Source organism: Ictalurus furcatus, chromosome 26 (assembly GCF_023375685.1).
Source record: "Ictalurus furcatus strain D&B chromosome 26, Billie_1.0, whole genome shotgun sequence".
In the NCBI taxonomy this organism is placed as follows: Eukaryota; Metazoa; Chordata; class Actinopteri; order Siluriformes; family Ictaluridae; genus Ictalurus; species Ictalurus furcatus.
Genome location: NC_071280.1, coordinates 10,932,113 through 10,953,405, shown reverse-complemented (window position 1 = coordinate 10,953,405; position 21,293 = coordinate 10,932,113). Strand labels below are relative to the sequence as shown.

The 21,293-nt window shown below is 40.6% G+C and overlaps 1 protein-coding gene across 4 annotated transcripts in view; it reads right to left on the bottom strand.

Moving 5' to 3' along the window:
* The window catches only part of LOC128602207 (VPS10 domain-containing receptor SorCS1), a 248,276-nt gene that overhangs the window by 51,659 nt on the left and 175,324 nt on the right, over positions 1–21,293 (bottom strand). For all 4 annotated transcript variants that reach the window (XM_053615864.1, XM_053615863.1, XM_053615865.1 and 1 more), the window contains exons 5-6: positions 11,974–12,047; positions 1,183–1,247 (exon numbers count right to left, since the gene is read on the bottom strand). In XM_053615864.1, the coding sequence (XP_053471839.1) occupies positions 1,183–1,247; positions 11,974–12,047 (139 nt within the window). The remainder of the gene's footprint in view (positions 1–1,182; positions 1,248–11,973; positions 12,048–21,293) is intronic.

The following is a 21,293-nucleotide window of genomic DNA, read 5'->3' as shown; positions in this document are numbered from 1 at the left end:
ATTGACCCAAGAGTTCCACCTAACACACTCCAACCACCCAGCACACCGACCAAGGGACACCCTCAGTGAAGAACACCGGGAGGTGTTCGTAGAGGGGGGGATTCTGTAAGACCACAATCTGAAACCCACTCATGACACCGCCAGAGGGAGCCCTCTCCAGAATATTGACTCCACCTCACTCCTTCCATAGCCACTTCCTGTGTACAGGTTTATAAGCCATGTACTTTGTGAAAATCTTTGCGTAGTATTGCCAGTTTATCAGCCTTACGGAGTGTTTGTCTGATCTCTCTCATTGTGTTTCATGTTATGACCTTTTGCCCATCTTTCTAGATTTATGTTTTAGATTACCCTTCTGTTTTGTTTTGTTTGCCGATTTGTCTGCCTATTTCATTCACCGAGATTTAGCCGTGTGTTTTGGAGTTGTTTAATAAAGGGTTCTACAAATTAGATTCTAACCCATCTCCCAGTATTTACAATTACAATTACTTCATTAAAAAAAGGTTAGCATTGGCAAATTGCTTTGGCATAAAAAGAAAAAAATGCTTTTGGATGGTATTATATCATACCACCCTTGTAGTTGACTGTTTTGTCTTAACAGTATATCCTGAAGTGTTTTATTTCTCTTATACCGCAGCAGTTTTCCCCATCATGTTTTATGCCTTACTTATCACAGTGTGCATGCCAATATCACTATTATGCAGTCAGATTTGTCAATAAACAGTTAATACAAGGATAATGGTGAAGAGAAGCTTGGGGAAAAAGCCTCACCCCTGTCTGCTAAGTACATCCCTGACTTTTTGACCAGGATAATAGCAATGACATTATGATGGCTTTATTGAATGTATAGTCCATCTGACCACATCCCTAGTGGCCCAGCATTCAGCAGCATTATGTAGCTCAGAAATACCTCACAGCTTTCTTTCACGCATGTAGAGTCACTGGCTAAATGTCACATGGCTGTGGCCTATAAAGTGCCATTACTCTTGATTGCAGGAAGCTGCTGAATTGCCAGCAAGCTGTGAAAATTTCACAATCTTTGTGTGCATTAGACATGATCATATTTAGCTTTTAAGTGGTCTCTGAGCCGTACTTGGATAACTTGGAAAAAGAATCTAGAATTACGCAGTGGTGATGACAGTTGACATGTCAGTGTAGTGAAAATAAAGGTAAGCACAGTCTTACGTGTCTCTGAAATGGTAGTCTCCAAGTGAATCAGCCCAGGTTCTTTATCCAGACCCATTTTGGACCTAATTCGTGTGTATGTGTGAGTGAGTGAGTGAGAGAGAGAGAGAGAGAGAGAGAGAGAGAGAGAGAGAGAGAGAATTTTTAATGAATTAATGTAGGACTGAGAAGTGCAAATGATTTTAAGTTCCTATTGAATGTTATTGAAGTAAAATTACCAGAAGTAAAAGTTTAATTAACTGCTATACAGTACATAACCATGCAGAGTTAAATGCATCAATATAAACACAATCAGTATTAATTGGTTTTCTGGTATACTGTATGCTGCCATGATACATTAACAGGCAACAGGTGTTATAATACTGTAAACTATTCTGTACAAAAACAGCCTTTCAACAATGTCAAATCTAAACCTTATAGACTTTCTGGAAATTTGACCAGCATGTGATAGATAATGACAAGCATAAGTGGCATCACTCTAGAGACAGTATTTTAGGTGAATGAAGCTACCTTAGACAACCCTGCATCTTTCAAGACTCTAACCATTATTTTGACAGAAGTCATGGATAAATCATTAGTCGTTAAACCTGAAACCTTTCTCATTTTCTTTCTTAAAAAATGCCCACAGGCAACACATACCATCCTCTTCTTTCCTGTCTTTTACTTCATTGTGCCAAAACAAAATCATTATAACATTAAATATTTATTAAAGAGAGTAGAATCAGAGGTATATGCTCCAGAAAGGTACACTGAAAGGGCAGAGGTATCCTCTGTGTCTGTCTTCATAGGACAGTATTGATAGTGTTCCAGATACTACATCCAAGCTTGTCCTTCATTTTCCACAACAAACATGAGATGGTACCTGCAAAGATTTTCACGTCCTGTTACTGTTGTTTTATTTATTTATGTATTTATTTATTTATTGGCAACCTTCCCTTAGATACAGGGAAGCCGTTTGATGCGATATTAGTAGCTGAGCTATACTTTTTGACCCATCTTCATTTCACTTAGACTTCATACTTGGAACAATATTGAGAAGAATGAGATCTGAGTTTGGATTAAAATTGGTTCTTTGGTGTGGAAAATCCACATCAACCCATAGGTAAGCTAATATTTTGAAAGTGATGGATAAACTGTATAAACCTTCAAACACCAACAAGGATATATAGGTGACCAAGTTTTAAACATGGTAAATAAAGTAAAATACTTGGGTCACATAATTAGAAATGATTTAAATGGTGATGATGATGATGTGCAGCGCCAGTGCTGTATGGACAGGCAAATATGTTGGCTCGTAAATTTTATATGTGTACAGATGATGTTAAAATAGCTAGTTTTCTCTTTATACGGCACACGTGGTGTAAATATAGTAAAGCTAAAATGAAAAAGCTCCAGGTGGCATTTAATGATGCATTAAGAGTTTTGCTTAAGCTCCCAAGATGGACAAGTGCAAACCAAATGTTTGTATCTAATAATGTACCCACTTTGTATGCTGTCTTAAGGAATTATATGTATATTTTCATATGTCAATTAATTGATTAAAACATAGTATCATAATGGTCTTAAATAATATTACATTAAGTGATACAAGGTATTTTTCCTGCTTTTGGAAGCATTGGAATGAAAGTTTGTATGTTTTTAAATAATATTTGTTGTTCGTAAAAATATATGTTCGTATAGTAGTTTGTTTGTTTTTTTTTACTTTTTGATATGGACCTATGGGTCTGTAATAAAGAATGAATTGAATTGAATTGAAGCTCATGTAATTCCTAAATGCTAAAGAGGTGGCAAATAAAATATTCATGTGTAAACAATGAGTAATAAGCCTCATTTATCAAACTGTATATGTACAAATTTATTCGTAAATTGTTCACAGGAGCATTTACACAAGAAATGTTGCATTCATGAAAAACAAGTCAGTTCGTAAAAATGTTTGCATCCTATATGAGCTCTTGAGTGTGTGCAAATTTATGTATAATAAGACTCACTAATGTAAACCTCAACTGATAAGCTTCAAATTATACTGTCCTGCAATTATACACTCACCGACCACTTTATTACACATGCACATTCATGCAGTTACTGTATCTAATCAGCCAATCATGTGGCAGCAGCACAAAAAAATGCACAAAATCTGGGAAATACAGGTCAAGATCTTCAATGCATAAACTCTAAAGACTGCTGTGTGTGAAATTCCTAGGATATCAGCAGTTTCTGCAATACTCAAACCCATCTGGTACCAACAACCAAGTCACAGAGATCACACTTTTTCTTCATTCTGATATTTGATGTGAACATTAACTGAAGCTCTTGGCTTGTATCTGCATGAATGTGCAGGTGTACAGGTGATCCTAATAAAATGGATGTTGAGTGTATACACAAGTTGTATACAAGTTTAAATTACTTATTTATTTCAATTGCTTTCAACAATAATGAGAAGTTTGTGAACTTTTTATATTTGTTTTATATTAATAAAGTAATTAAAAAACATTCATTAAAACAAATAAGACTAGTTATTTAATTAAGACAAAAGTAATGGCACCCTATAGTATGAGGAAGAGTACATCTGTTAGTGTGCCTATATGGTAGTTAACACACTGCAGTGGCATAGCTGCATTATTGGATGTTTATCCCACTCCAGATGTAGGAGGTGCACTTTCACCATTTAATCATCATATTGTCATTTTCAGTTTTCAGTGAGCTTCGCCTTTAAAAAGAGTTTTGTAGATGTCACTAAATGTAAATCAGCTGTAACTGAACACGGTAATACATGGATGATCATGCATGCCTTTATAAACATACCCATGTAAGTACAAAGAAAATCAATGTTGACAGTATTTTTATAAATCTGGAGGAAAATATTAATTCAGTTTGGTCTACAAAAAACATCTGCAACTTCACTAAATGATGACAAATTGTGCATGTTGTTTTCTCAGTCTGCATTTGCTGATTAAACTTCACAGTTTCACGGAATAGAATGGTCTTTAGTGTCTATGAACCCTGTTAGAAGTGCTGCTAACACTTTGGCTGAGTTTGTTGAGGATTTCAGTTCGATGTTGGAGCTCAGTGCTGTCTGAAACGTTCCTTCATTGCTGTTTGACTAAAGGGTTCACCAAAACTTAATCTTGGCCTATAATGTCTCTAAGTGGCTGGATTTGACTGTTATAGCTTATGTAGCATTGGATGGGATATCCAAAGCAAATAAGACACAGATGACAGTAGAGAATGAGACGGATGGGGCAGTTTGGAGAAAGAAGATATTTCCCTTGAGCAGAGATAATACATTAACAGATAGTCTTACACAATATGTGTCATGTACCGGGGTTGGAGACGGATGCAAGTGCAGTTAAAGCTTTTAATGAAGAGCAGGCAGGCAAACAAATCCAAAACATAGGGCAATATCACAGTCACAAAACAGGCAAGGGGTCAGGCAATCGGCAAACAACATAAACTAGGCTTAGACAAAAATTGAGAAACGTGAGGAAAAAACAGGTTCAAAACCATAAAACGTCTGGGTAACCCTGTTTCCTGAGAATGGAACGAGACATTGCGTTTAGCATAACACTATGGGGAGAGCGCCTCTCGCACGTGACTGGTATCTGAAGCTTGTGTAAAATCATGCCTATTTATAGGCCTGCCATGATCAGGTGACGTGGCAATTGAGCGTGTCACGTGATATAAATATGGCACCTGTGAACCGCGCCATCAGCCTGTATTATCTGAAGCGAAGACGCAATTCACAGACCTGCTCTGGTATGACAAAGCTATGCAACGTCTCGTTCCCTTCTCAGGGAACAGGGTTACATGCGTAACCCAAACGTTCACTTTCAAAGGGAACGTCAATGTTGCATTTAGCATAACACTATGGGAACAAGAATACCCACTCTGTCATACCGAGGGTACGGCCTGTTCAAAAAGACCCATGCCCGAGGGTCACTGCAAGACACTCGAGCCCGAGGTGGAATGAGTATCCAGGCTGTAATAATGAATGAATGTGTGTGGCGTAGACCACCCTGCAGCAGCACACACATCCTGTAAGGATATCCCTTTGGACAAAGCCTTCGCAGAGGCGACCAACCCTAGTGGACTGAGCCCTTATGCTCAGAGGTGTAGTGAGACCGCGCGCCTCATAAGCAATCGAGATTGCTTCCACTATCCAATTAGAGATGTGCTGCTTTGACACAGCATCACCTCTATTGTCACCGCCAAAGCAGACCAGCGGCTGCTCCAACTTACGCCACTGGCCAGAGCGGTGGATGTAAGTACAGAGAATCCTTACTGGACACAGCAGATGCATTCTCTCTTGTTCCGGTGTGGGGAATGGAGGAGGGAAGAATGCCTGCAACACCACAGGGTGGGCAGCCAATGTAGGCCCCTTAGGAATCTAATCCGGCATAGGATACAGGAAGGCCTTGGCTAATCCAGGGGCAAAGTCAAGGCAGGAAGGGGCACCAGAGAGAGCTTGTAGGTCTCCCACTCACTTTAGAGATGTCAGGGCCAGCAGAAGAGCTACCTTTAGAGTCAGAAGCTTCTCAGAGGCTGCCCTAAGGGCTCAAATGGGGTCCCTGTCAGACCTTCCAGGACCACAGAAGGTCGCAGGGAGGTATGTGCGGCCTGCAGATGGGCCTCAGCCACCTGACACCACGCATGAACCTCAAAGTTAGAGGATGTTGCCCCACAGAGGTTCCATCAACAGGGGCATGGCTGGCCGAAGTGGCGGCCACGTAAACCCTGATTGTAGAAGAGCCCACCCCGCTGAGAAACGTTCTTGTAAGAACTACAGGACTGTAGCTATTGCGCAATTCACTGGGTCTAGCTGACGTTCCTCACACCATAAGACAAAAAGCTGCCACTTGAGTGCATACAATTTCCTTGTGGATGGTGCTCTAGCATTTAACATGGTCTCTAGAATCTCAGTTGTGAGACCAGAATCTATGAGCTGGTGATCCTCAGGGGCCAGACCCACAGTTTCCATAGTTCTGGCTGAGGGTGATAAATCAGCCCTCCGCCTTGAGACAGTAGATCCACTCTAAGGGCTCAGATGGGGCACCTGACAGACCATCCAGGACCACAGAAGGTCCCAGGAAGGTATGCGTGGCCTGCAGATGGGCCTGCTGAGAAATGTTCTTGTAAGAACTCCAGGACTGTAGCTATTGTGCAGTTCACTAGGTTTACAGTGGATCCCTGCTGATGAGAATCTCCCAAGGAGTGCCATCTCGCAGGGATATTATATCTCAGAACCATATTCGAGCTGGCAAATAAGGTGCTACTAGTAGCAGACATAGACTGTCTTGGTGAACTCTCACTAGAACTTGTGGGAGCAGAGCAATGGGGGGGACATTGTACAGATGTGACCTCGGCCACATGTGCACCATGGTGTCCAGCCCTAATTGTGCGGGAGGAGTGAGGGCGAACCACAGCGGGCCATGTGCTGTCTCCTCAGAGGCGAACACACGCAGAACACCTCTTGACCAAACCTCGCCGTATGGACTCCACCACTGTGGATGGAGCCACCCTGCTCCAGATGAGGGCCGCACCAGAGACCGTGAGCTGGACAGCTGTCTAAGACCGCGCTCCAGCCCTTGAGGGAGGTGTCTGTCATTACCATCTTGCGCTAAGGAGAGACCCCTAGAGTGTGACCCAAGGCTAGAAACTGGGGACACTCAAATTCTCAGAGCACATAGGCATCGCGGCATGACACTGATTATTCTCAGAGGTTTCATCCTTGCACGAAACCCCCAACTTCTCAGCCACCACGGAACGGTCTCCTGTGCAATAGGCCCATAAGTGTCAATAGTCTCCCAAGATCCAGCTTTATCTTGCTCAGTGTTGATAGGATTGACCCTATGCATGTTCGGGATTGAAACGCCCTCATCATTGTAGAATCCTTATAACCCCTAGAAAAGTTGTCCACCACACTGGGGAAAGCATACTTTTCTGAAATTCAACCTGAGCCCCAAGCTCTTCATGTGGGCAAGAACAACATCTTGATGTTGAACCGCCAGTTCCCTGGATCGTGCTAGAATTAACCAGTCGTCCATGTAGTTTAGTACACGGATGCTCTGGAGTCACAATGGAGCCAGAGTGACATCCATGCACTTTGTGAAGGTGTGAGGGGATAAAGCTAGCAATATTTCTATGTGGAAATATGCACCTTTTAGAGCTGTCGTCACAGACCAGTCCTCAAACTGAATCTGTGGAACGATAAGTTTGGGCATCAGCATCTTGAACCTGTATGTCCGAAGAGTACAGTTCAGATGACACAGGTCTAAAATTGGCCGCATACTCCTACTTTTTGTGGACTAGGAAATAACGGCTGTAAAAACCTCCCTCCCTCAGGGAATGAGGTACATGTTCTATGGCCCCTTTGTCCAAGAGGTATCTTACTTCCTGCGCTAAAGTTGGGCTCTGCTCTGTGCTGACTACTGTGGTGAGCACACCTCTGAACCCAGGGGGTCGAGCTCTGAACTGGACCCGGTAACCCTTTTCTACAGTAGACAGAACCCATGGAGACACATTTGGCAGTAGTTTCCACGCTGCCCGATGGTCTTTTAGTGTTGTTAACTATTCCACATTCTATTAGAGGGAAAGCATCAGATTTCCGTTACACTGTGACAGCTCGCTGACCAGAGAACACTGAAAACTTGGGGATTGCCTTGGCTAGGGGAGGGCCTACAGTAGCACTGGGGGCTACCTGTCCTAACAACCTCATGTCCCCTGATACGTCCCTCCATGGCCCCTCAGGACCGCTCTTCTTTGCCTGCTTGGCCTTTATGACCATTCTCAGATCAGGCCTAGTAGCAGGTCGTGACTGTGGCCACCCGGTTCCCCTGGCTGTCTGCGGGGGTTGGCGGGCTGCCATACTCGCCTTCTGGGTCTCCCTCGCACTAGTGCTGGCCCGGGCTCCACTCGTGGATGCCTGGGTGAGCTCGAGACAACAGGGAAGGAACTGGCTGAATGCCGCCATATGTCGAGCTCACTCAGCAAGTCTGCTTGGTAGGCCTGCAACACTGTCATTATCTGCAGTGACCCACAAGCAAAACTACTACTGCTTAGGCCTTGCCCACCAATGCCACAATGGCCTTACACGGTGGTTTGGATGGCAAAGCCGTTCCCCCTAATTACCTGCCATTGATGGAGAGAGGTAGCTCGCAAGCGCCTCCTCCATCTTCAGCATAGCTAAATAGCCATGCCGTTCGTTCCCCACAATGGCCGAATAATCCAACATTGTGGGGTTATAAATACGGCTTATGCATGGTTTTCCCCCAGAAGCCTGATATTTTGTTATGCATTTCTGGAAGAAAGGGTAGTTTCTGCAGTGCGAGGGATTTACTTTCACTGGGGAGAAAAAGGCTCATCTAGCCTTAGTAACTACTTCAAGCAGCTCTTTATATGCTGCTCTCAGTTTTTAGCACATCCTTCTGGCTCCTCGGAGTCAGAGAGGAATTATTAGTATTATTTTTGTGTGTGTGTTTTTATTTTTTCACTTTTTTTCCCTTTTGGCTTTCCATAGCAGAAGGAGGAATCGCGACGCGAGCTCCAAAATCCAGCGGAGAGCCGAACTCAGAAGACAGAGCAAGAGATAGAGCAGCGCTCGTCTCTGGCTCCTCTTCCGGATCCATAAACGATCCCCCGAACCTGAGACGGTTAGCTGCTGGCCCAAATCCACAAGGCTCTGAAACCCAACTCGCTTTGGCTTCCGAGAAGAGAGCGAGTTGCGAGCCGAGCTGCTTAATGAAGGCATTACCATGCGCAGCCTCTCGAGGCTGCCATCGCATGACACCCCTAAACATTTCACCCAGAAAGTGTGCACTATTCCCTGTGATGAAACGGGAGCAAGCCGTAACACACTTCCTGAATTCTCTCACTCATATTTTTCTCTCTCGCTCATTCCTCTTTTTTTAAAAGGGATAGAAAAGTCCAGAGATTTTTAGAAAAGATAGCGAGGAAATGAAGCGTCTTTTTGTTTCTTTACACAAACAACTGACATGCAGTCTTTCGCTGAAGATAATAAAGGCCGATGGCGTGGTTCACAGGTGCCATATTTATATCACACGACGTGCTTAATTGCCACATCACCTGATCATGGCAGGCCTATAAATAGACATGATTTTACACAAGCTTCAGATACCGGTCATGCGCGAGAGGTGCTCCCCCCATAGTGTTATGCTAAACACAATGCCAAAGTTCCCTTTGAAAGGGAACTTGGAACAAGGATCAAAAGGCTCGGTAGGGGTCTAGAAATAAACACACAGAAACACACATCACATGGCACAACAACACACCGGGATTTAAATATACAAACTAATCAAAGAGGGAAATGAGAACAGCTGAGACATTAGGAAGGAACCAATTACATAACAGGGATGGAGACAGGACAGAAACCAAAACAAAACACATGTGTCAAAAGTAAACAGCCAATGAAAACCTGGAAGTGCATGCTGTCATGCTTCGGGCAGTTCATGAGGGGAAATCCGTGACAATATGCATGCCAAGATGTATTTATAATGCAATATATTTTACAAATAGACAATTAAGAGGTTTTTCATTATACTTTACTTTGTCCCAACTTTTTGGGAACGTGTTGCATGCATCAATTTCAAAATAAATGTTTATCTTCGAAAACTATGCAGTTAATTAGGTAAAACATGAAATACCTTGTCTTTATACATTTTATGTTTAAGTACAAGTCAAAGTACATTTACAAATCATTCATTTTTGTTTTTATTAGCATTTTCAATACTGTCCCAACTTTTTCATTTGTAGAGCTGGTTTTGTTAGTGGCTTAAATATTCTATGTAGAACCCTAAAAGAGCTTATATATCAGAGGGAATTAAGTAAAGAACTAAAGTGGAAACCTTTAACTGATGTTTAACATAAATCTGCAGAAATGTTTGGATTTATAAGTAACCAGCTGAGTGTATAAGCTTTATACTTTATAGAGTTGTTACAAAATTAACATAAGTGCATGTGTTTACATGTCAGCTTTTGCATATGATAATACACTGTTTACAACTGTAAAGAAAAGATCTTTACTGTACTGTTGATTAGCTGAATAATTTGTATACCTATGCATCAGTGTAAAGATTTTGACCAAACAAATGCTCTTTACAATTTTATTACTGGCAGAAGAAAGAAGTTATGAATGTCTCTGCTTAAATATAAAAAAGAAAATACTAATGATTAATAATTAATTTAATAAAAAAATAGTCAATGAATAGATTAATAAAATTATAATAAAAAATAAAAAGATTTTTATATAAATAAATTATTTAATATAGTGCACATGCTGAAAGATGTTTTATGGTGACATACAGCACAATTTACCCGGTCTGCAAAATACACATACATGATAAACTACAATAAAATAAAAATGCTATATTTAATAATAAAAATTATATATAGCATATGTACTAAAACATCTACCCTGCACAGTAATGCAAAATACTATTTAATAAAAATCTTAAAATTAAACTTTCAGCTTTTTGCATTTCCAGTTCCTCCACTCATATCCAGACAGACATTGGCAACCATAATAGCATATGGTTTTGGAAAGAATGTAGGGGTATGTTTAAAATGTATTTTACAGGTAAGTGCCAACAGTATGAAAACAGCAAGACAAAAGTCCAGAATGTCACTACTTAAAAATAAACAGCAACACCATAAAGAAATCACAGTTTTGCCTTGGTTTCTATTGGTGCACAAGGCTTGTGAAATCCCAGGTGAAACTTAACCTAGATAAATTTGGTGTAAAGGAAAAGTAACAGCTACCAGGTGTAAATATGTGTCTGTATGCTTTCTCCTTCAGGGAATTGGCTTTTCAGCCAGGAGAATTTTATTTGTGCTTGGTCTGACCACTGCTTTAGCTGAGAAAGCAAAAAAATGTAGTTTTCAGGTGTCTCCCTGAAAGTCAAAACGGCTAAACTATGGATGTTGGCACCACTGGGGTTTTACTGTAAGTAGAACCCTTTTAGTAAGCTGGGAACCCAGAACAATCCAAAGAGTCCTAGAAGAACATGTGTATTACTCACACATTTACTGCTTTCAAACTGTTAAAGGTTAAATATAGAGCTCTAGAAAGTTTTTCAGTTTGTCCTTTTAGGTTAACAGAGATTTTATTAGGGTTGTAGGAGTTGAGTCCAGTCTCAAGATTTTTACTTGTTTATTTCTATTAACTTATTAACTTGTCTCAGACTTATTGGCATTTGTACTTTGACTTGTTTTGGTCTTGGCACTGGTATTGGGCTCGTTAAATATGGTCTTGAACTTGACTGAAAGTTTTTTGTGTTGTCTTTTTCTTTTCGCATGCACAAAATTTGAAAAGAAGTAATTTCTTTTAGAAAACATAACCTAATCATTGGCACCATTCACAAATGTAGCCAAATAGTTGGCCTCAAATAGGATTTGATGGTTTATGTACTCGATCTTGACTTGGTCTCACTTTCATTTTGACTTGGCTTCAACCCCCTTAAGACTTGAAAAATCGATCTTGGCTAGTCCTGGTCTTGAACTTGACAACAGAAGTCTTGGTCCTAGGTTCTATTTAAAACCCCACAACAGAAGGTTTCTGTTTCAGAGAGGGTTCCAATTCAACCTTTTTAGGCAGCGACAAAATCTTTAAACTCACAACCCTTAAACTATTTTTTTACTAAAAATATAACAACAGTACGGTCCCCTGTGGAAGGAGATCTCAGTGGAAATCCATGTTCATATCCTCTATTTATTTCAGAGTGTTACAAAATGCAGGGCCTCAAAGTAATCAATGCTGGGTATTCAAAAGAAAGTGCCTACCAGTAGAATCGATTTGGCGCAACCCTTTCATGAACCAGCTGCCACCGTCGTCCAAACTCAACTGAGCTGTAAAGCTGCAGACAGAATTTTAAAAAAAAGAAACAGGCTCAATTTGTTAGCTTGAATGAAAGGCAAATGCTGACAGACCTTGTGTGATTATATGATGCATACAAAACTCAGCAAGTTCTTAGAAATAACAGATCTCTAAAGTTTGACCCAACAATTATCATCTTTAAAAAAATAACACTAGTTCAAACTATACTTAGCAAAAAAAGAAACATCCTCTCACATTCAACTGATTTTATTTCCAGCAAATTTCTTAACATGTGTAAATATTTCTATTAACATAAAAAGATTCAACAACTGAGACATGAACTGAACAAGTTTCACAGATATTTGACGAACAGAAATGGAATAATGAGTCCCTGATTAAAGGGGGGTCAATATCAAAAGTAACAGTCAGTATCTGGTGTCCACCAACTGCTTTAAGTACTACAGTGCATCTCATCCTCATGGACTGTACCAGATTTGTCAGTTCTTGCTGTGAGATGTTACTCCACTCTTCCACCAAGGCATTTGCAAGTTCTCAATCATGTCTGGAAGAACACATGATTACACGTGGTTTGTCACTGAAAGGACAATCAGCTGTCCTTCCTGTATCCCTGTAGGTGTCTTACATTACAGACATTGCAGTTTATTGCTCTGGGCACATCTGCAGTACTCATGCCTCACTGCAGCAGGCCTATGGCATGTTCACGCAGGTGAGCAGGCACTCTAGGCATCTTTCTTCTGGTGTTTTTCAGAGTCAGTAGAAAGGTCTCTTTAGTGTCCTAAGTTATTGTAACTGTGACCTTAATTGCCTACCGCCTGTAAACTGTTCATGTCTTAAGGACTGTTCCACAGGTGCATGTGCAATAATTTATGGATCACTGAACAAGCATGAAAAACATTGTTTAAACCTTCTCCAATAAAGAGCTATAAAGCTTATTTGGATTTTACAAAAGTATCTTTATAACACAGTCTCCTGCAAAAGGGACATTTCTTTTTTTGCGCAGTATATATGGTTATTCAAAGATCCTGAAATCCATCTTAATGGAAGTAAATTTAAATTGAATGTTGGCAGCAACCATGGTGTCCTAACTCGCTTCTGAATTCAAACATCACATTATCCATCCACAAACAAGACAACAGCTGTGTTTATGTCTTCCCAGCAGGCTTTCAGTGTGAGAAAACAAAAAAACCTGCCTAAATGGGTCTTGAAAAGAAGTTGATTTAAAAAAAAAAAAAAGCTTCTTTATAACATGCGAGGGTGGTCTCACCAGGCGTAGTGAGACAGATCTAAAGCAGTGGGGGGTTTGTGCAGTTGGTGTTTGCAAGCCTGCACATCACTAGGGTGCTGAAATTTTACAATTTCACTGGCTTCCACATCTACTGCAGATGCCACCTGTGAATGGATGGGGTTTGAAACAAAATCATAGATAGGCTAGATGAGTGTAGGGAAGTTATGGTTTACGGGTTACAGCAGGGTTGACTGGGCCTTGAGGTGCATAAATTTAACTGTGAATTTCCAAAAAAAAAACAAATACCTGGGGTTCTTTGCATGGGAAGATTGTATTAAACAAGGTGGAGGGGTAGCTCAGCTCAAACAGGCACACATGAATAAGGTAACATCAATCCATCCATGTTCTACCACTTACTCCTTTTCAGGGTCACAGGAAACCTGGAGCCTATCCCAGGGAGCATCGGGCACAAGGCAGGGTACACCCTGGACAGGGTGCCAATCCATCGCATGCATACAAACACACACCCATTCATACACTACAGACACTTTAGACATGTAAATCAGCCTACCACACATGTCTTTGGGGGGGGGGGCCTCGGACCCTGGAGGTGTGAGGCAAACGTGCTAATCACTAAGCCACCGTGCGCCCCAATAGGGTAACAATAACTTGCTAATACCTGTATAATTAGGCTACTGTGAATAGGAATAGTTTAGAATTATATATATATATATATATATATATATATATATATATATATATATATATATATATATATAGAGAGAGAGAGAGAGAGAGAGAGAGAGAGAGAGAACTTGTTAGAAAATATTGTGAGCAGTTTTGACTTTTGACAAAAAATAAGAGGGAACATGTTCACTGCTCTGCACATGTGCACCAGTTCTTCTGCACTTAAGAGCCATGTCTGTCTACAATGCAGGACATGAATGAACCTGTCAATCATGGCATCGTGGATTTCACATAAGTTATGGTAGAGACCAATTATGAACTTGAGTGAAGAACTAAAAGAACTTCCCATTATGAACTGTATGTATGAACCGTATGTATCATGCAATTAGGTTTACTTCCAGAATTCATATAGATATTTAATTGTACTAATAACCAGCTTGCTGATGAACTTATAGCAGATATATTTTCTGTCTTCTATGTCACATGCCTATATAATATGTAAATATTTGTTGTGGTAGTGTAAAAAATGTGCAGACATGCATACGTGTGTGTGCGTGTCAATTTTAATTTTGAATGCAAACATCAACAATCTAATCTAATACCAACAATAATTTAACACCATGCTAGGAGTTAAATATAGCCTAAACATACTAGGCTATTGCACTGATTGCAAAAGAGAAAATGTGCAGAAGGTTAATAAGCCATACACAACAAGCAGTCACATGCATAGAGCACATTTTTTCCCCCATGGCATGTTTTCCCAGTATATACATTATAAAATACAAGGTTCATGCTATATTGTGTTGTCATGCATAAATAAAACAGCATGTGGGCTATTCTTTTGTCTAAAAATGCACAGTTTTAGATAAATAAAATTGCAGTTTTCTCCCCACACTAAATCTAGACTAAAACTAACAGTGACTAACCTGAACTAAACTATTCTGGTTTATTAAATGTTCCCACTTCTCACCCACGCTCTATGGGTGACAGGGCCTTCTCTTCTTTTGCACCAAAACTATGGAACTCTCTTCCCTCTGAGTTTAGGCATGCTGAATCTTTGAGTATTTTTAAACCTTCTCTGAAAATGCACTTTTTTTTTTTTTTTTTTTAGAATAGCTTTTATGTGATTATTATGGATTGTATTTTTAAGTTGCTCTTATTGCATGTTTTTTCTTCATTTATATTTTCATTGTATTTTTATTTCTTCTTTTGTAAAGAGCTTTGAGATGCAACTTTTAAAGGCGCTATAGAAAATAAAGTTTTATTATTTTATTATAGCCTATGACTAAAACTATTGCAGATTTTCAGCAAAAAACTAATATTTAAACTAAATACACATAAGTAGTAACAGTTTTACCTTAGTTGAGGTCAGAAGTTTACATACACTCATCAGGAACATGAATGTCATGGCAATATTGGCCTTTCAATAATTTATTTGAACTGTTCGTTTTCTGGGGCAGAATGATTGTACAACATATCTTTAATAATAAAAAAAAAATTAAAAAAAAAACAAGAATTTGGTTCACAAGTTTTAATTCATTTGGGGTTTTCTGTAATCAACACAGGACCAAAATTATACATACAGGGTCAAAAATATACATATACACTTAGATGATTTCTGGTTGGATATTTGACCACTCTTCTTGTCAGAATTTCAATGACATTTGTTGGCTTCCTGGCCTTGACTCGACTTTTAAGCATGGTCCACAAATTTTCGATAGGGTTGAAATCAGGACTTTGGGAAGGCCAATCCAAAAGCTTAATGTTAGCCTGCTTTAGCTATTCCACAACCAGCTTTGATGTGTGTTTAGGGTCATTGTCCTGTTGGAACACCAAATTGTGTTTCAACTGTCTGGCTGATGGTTTGAGATTATGCTGAATAATTCTAAGCTAGTCCTCCTTCTTCTTTATTCCATTCACTTTGTGCAATGCACCAGTTCCACTGCCCCAGAGCATAATGCTACCACCACCATGCTTAACAGTTTGTACAGTGTTCTTGGGGTTGAACACCTCACCTTTACTCCTCCAAACATACCTCTGGTCATTGTGGCCAAACAACTCAATCTTTCTCTCATCTGACCATAAAACTTTCCTCCAGAAGGCTTTTTCTTTGTTCATATTGTCAGCCACAAACTTTAGATGGGCTTGACGGTGTCAATTTTGGAGCAGGGGCTTCTTTCTTGGATGCCAGCCTTTCAGTCCATGGAGATGTAAGACTCGCTTGACTGTTGACAGTGACACTGATGCTCCAGCAGTTTCCAGTTCATGGCAGGCCTGTGTCTTGGTGGTTCCTGGGTTTTTCCTGACCAATTTCCTCTTCTTCTTCCAGACCTTGGCAAAGTGGCTACACTTCCCAAGCTCTTTTGGCCAGAAAAATACAGCCTAATACTTGCAACTGCAGTAAGAGGGGGCCATGGGGGTCTTCAGGAGCAAAATAAATGCACCAGTGTACCAGTGGATTTTGAATGTCCTTCCAGCACATAAACATGGTCAATTCGGTCTGCGCCCAACCAAAATAGCAACAATGTTAATGCTAAGATGGCTACAAGTGCAGGTAAGTCTTTAATGAGAGGTAGGAAAAATAAAATTCGAAGGCTTAGGTCAGGCGCTGAGCAAAAGCATATACTAGACAAAGGTAGTCAAGGTCAAACCAGAACAGCGATATCAGGACAGGCTTGGTAACATCAAAACATTAAAACGAACTGAACATATACCTTACAAATATCCAAGCATGAAAGTCCGTTTATAAAGGGTGTGAGTGTGATTGTGAACAGGTATGCATGATCAGTGACTGTGAACATGAAAAGGTTTGTGTGTTCTGGGAGATGGAGTTCATTAACTAAGTTGACCTGACAAACATGCCAGCATTAAACAGTAAATTACACTTGTGATGGCACACAAATAAAGCTCTTTGTCTTTTACATATCAATAGATACAGCTGGGCACCAATTGGGAATGTAATTTTTCAATAGGAACTTCCCCCAGTGATGTTGATAATGGTTTTGCATTACAAATATGATATTGTTTTTAGTTTGCTGCAACTGTAACTGTAACTTTGGGTAATTTTTTAAAAATGGTAATGTGGATTATAACTCTCAAAAGATCTAAACTACTGTGGACATTGCAACAGTTACTTTAAAAAATGCTATCTGTGAAAAATAATATGTCAACACTAACAAATTACTCATTTGTTTGCAGGATAGATTTGGAGAGGGGATTTAATTAGTTTGGTGATAGTGTTTTTGTTTGTGCTAGTTTTCACTTTTTATCATGCGTGGGTGACCGTGCGTGGTGCACAAACAGCCAGCAATTATCCATCAGTTGGACAATAACGCTATTTGTTAGTGCTTATTTCATCTTAATTGTATTGGTGGTCTCTTCTCAAGGGTGAAGTCAATGTTAAATTTAAAGTGAGTGAAACTGTGATCACAGACCATGACTAAATTCTCATATGGTGTTATCCAATGCCTTCATCACTGAGTTCTCTTAATTTCTACTTTCTTTCTTCTTGTGTTTGTTATCGTGTCTCTGTATGGTTGGTCTCCTTCCTTTATATGGTCCTGTATATTTCATTCTGTTACAAATGTGTGAAGGTGTGAAAAACACAATATCCATAATCTATTAGGTCTGAAACAAGCTTGGAACGAGCTTGATACAAGTACTGCATTTTAATAATCCTAATTCCAGATTACTGGGGACTCATGAATAGCTTTATTTACAATACGTGGGCTAAGTATAATACTCTCTGTATGTCACTGAAATATTTGGACAATTAAAAAATTGCTAGTATTACATTAATACTGCATTCTTTACTTTTTTCTTTGGCAATCTCATTTTCTGCTTTATTTTCCTTTTTTCAGACTGTGTGTGTTTAGACATATGTTTTATTATATTGTTTATTGTATTATAAACAATATTTAAAAGAGCATGAAGTAAAGTACTTTTTTGATTCTAATTAAATCATAGTATTTTTACATGAGTATTCAAGTTTTTTGCATTTTTTTTTTAAAATCACCATTATAGAGTAAAATACCACCACTACTAATAATATTATTATTATTATTATTATTATTATTATTATTATTAACAATAACATGATGCCAAGAATGCCTTTGTATGCTGCAGCATGACAATTTCCCTTCACCCAAACATATTGCTGTCACGAGTTGTGGTCGAGCCAGAAGCAGGTGCAGATAATGACTTTTATTGAAGCAAACGTACTAAGAAACAAAGACACTAAGACAACTTGAAAAAACACTGTGGCATGAAACAAAAAACAGTGAGACATAAACAACGTGAGTCTAAGACAACTTAACATAATACTGTGGCAAAACTAAACAAACTAACAAGATCAAGAAACATGGAACACAGCGGTCTAAGACAACGAAAGACAAGCACATAGTGCAGACCAGGACTATATATACACATGAGTGCTCATTAACCAAAACGTGAATCAGGTGCAGGTGGTCATGTGACAACTAGAGCAGTGCAGTGGCTGATGGGAAGTGGAGTCTAGAGTTTCTTGATACGTGACAGAACCCTCCCCCAAGGGCGCTACTCCCGGAGCGCCCAAAATTATACGTCCTCCATCGGGTGGTCCTGGCCCCCTGGAAAACATGTCCCCAGCAAAACCAGGAGGCCGGGCGGCTTCCACAACGGCACAGGGAGGCTGAGATACTTCCTCAGCTGAACATGAAAGCGGGGCGACGTCCTCGGCAGAGCATGAAAACGGGGCGACGTCCTCGGCAGAGCATGAAAGCAGGGCGACGTCCTCCACGGGACAGGAGAGGGGAGCGATGTTCTCCATGAGACTCAAGGGGGGAGCGAGGTTCTCCGCGAGGCCAGGAAGAGGAGCGAGGCTCTCCGCGAGACTCAAGGGGGGAGCGAGGTTCTCTGCGAGGCCAGGAAGAGGAGCGAGGTTCTCCGCGAGGCCAGGAAGAGGAGCGAGGTTCTCCGCGAGGCCCAAGGGAGGAACGATGCTCTCCGCGGAGCATGAGGGGGGAACGATGTCCTCCGTGGAGCAGGAAGGGGGAGCGACATACTGAGAGAAGCAAAGAAAAGGAGCGACGTCTTTAGCGGAACATGGAGGCAGAGTGACATCCTCAGTGAAGCAGGATGGCAGAGAGACGACCTCGGCCGAGCAGGAAGTCAGAGCGACGACCTCGGCCGAGCAGGAAGGCGGAGCGACGACCTCGGCCGAGCAGGAAGGCGGAGCGACGACCTCGGCGGGGCATGAAAGCGGAGCGACGTCCTCGGCGGGGCATGAAAGCGGAGCGACGTCCTCGGCGGGGCATGAAAGCGGAGCGACGTCCTCGGCGGGGCATGAAAGCGGAGCGACGTCCTCGGCGGGGCATGAAAGCGGAGAGAGATCCATAATAGGGGAGGGAGGGTGGGAGTTAGTCTCAGCCCCGACCAAAAATTCCCCCTCCCGTCGGCGTGTCCTGGCGTAATCCATTATGAATGCCGGGTGTGGCCTGGTGCATGGTCTGTCCAGCTGCGGCAGGCCTAGCATGCGGTTATTCTGCGTGAGCAGTTCATCTGTCCTTCTTCCCTGCTCCAGCAGTCCTAAATACCACTCCGCATATGCTTCAAACCAGGCATCCATCGTGGGGATCTGCTGCTTCTGATAGTTGGTCTTTCGTTCTGTCACGAGTCGTGGTCGAGCCAGAAGCAGGTGCAGATAATGACTTTTATTGAAGCAAACGTACTAAGAAACAAAGACACTAAGACAACTTGAAAAAACACTGTGGCATGAAACAAAACACTGAGACATAAACAACATGAGTCTAAGACAACTTAACATAATACTGTGGCAAAACTAAACATAAACTAACAAGATCAAGAAACGTGGAACACAGCGGTCTAAGACAACGAAAGACAAGCACATAGTGCAGACCAGGACTATATATACACATGAGTGCTCATTAACCAAAATGTGAATCAGGTGCAGGTGGTCATGTGACAACTAGAGCAGTGCAGTGGCTGATGGGAAGTGGAGTCCAGAGTTTCTTGATACGTGACAATTGCAGCATGAGAGTGCCCCAACGCACAAAGCGAGGTCCATGAAGACATGGTTTGCGAAGGTTGGAGTGGAAGAACTCGAGTGTCCTGCACAGAGACCTGACCTCAACCCCACTGAACACCTTTGGACCAATACTAGAAAAGAAAAAAACCTGTCCCAGTCTGCAGGAGACTTGAGACTTGTGCGGAGGTTTATTTTCAAACAGGACAATGGCACTAAGCATACTGCAAAAGCTAGAGTACATTGGAGAGATTCAAAACCAAGAACCTGAATGTGGGAGAATGGCAAAGACAGTCAAATCCCAGACCTCAATTTGAATGAGAATCTGTGGCAAGAAAAGTGCTGTCCATCAAAGGTCTCAATCTGACAGAGATGGAGAAGTTTTGTCAAGAAGAATGGGCAAATACTGTACAGTAGGAACCAGATTTTCAATGCTGACAGAGAAATTTCCCAAAAGACCTGCAGCTGTAATTGAAGCCAAAGGTGGCTCTCTTGCACCTTTAAATGTTATACATCATATGGCAAATATCCCAATTAATTCCATTTCAATTAATTGGGATATTAATTTCAATTGCAGGTTGTAACACTACAAAATGTGTAGGACTTCAGTGGGGGTGAATACTTCTGCAAGGTACTCTTACTAATTTTCACTGTTTAGCAAGAAAAAAACACAACTGTATAATTCTTGCACAACTTAAAAATGTGGAACTTATCCTCATTGTAGCTCAGATTTTTTTTGTCCAGTTCTCTAGAAATATATGTACAATATTTTTATATGTTTGTTTTTTCTCGCCTTGACTACAGGACATAAAACACAATTGATATTTGGGTGGGTCAGTGATGACATATCGTAGTATTATAAGGTTCTGTGTGGATTAAGAATACAGCCATAACTTTTAATTGCTATATTAGAAGATTCTTTACATGAATACCGTATTTTATTTTGGGTTTTTTTTTTAATTATCTAATGATATAAAGCTATTTATTTCCATTTAAACCCCAAAACATGTATTGCAGCTTTACATGTACATATACATATATGTGAATTTACATCACCCATCTGCAATTTGATGCTAAAATGATATGTAATAATACTAAAAATCTAGTAAACAAGCAAATATGTTAATGGTCATACTGGACCATATCTCCCAGGCATGCATTAACTGGGTGGGGAGAAGTAAGATTTGTTTGAATTTTATGTCACAACAGATTAATCTTCTGATTGATTGACTTTTACCATCTCCATGTTGTGCTGTCCATATATCTTTTGGTGCCATCATGATTTTTTCCCATTCGGTTGCTTTGTTATTTGAAAAGCACTGCTGTAAGCT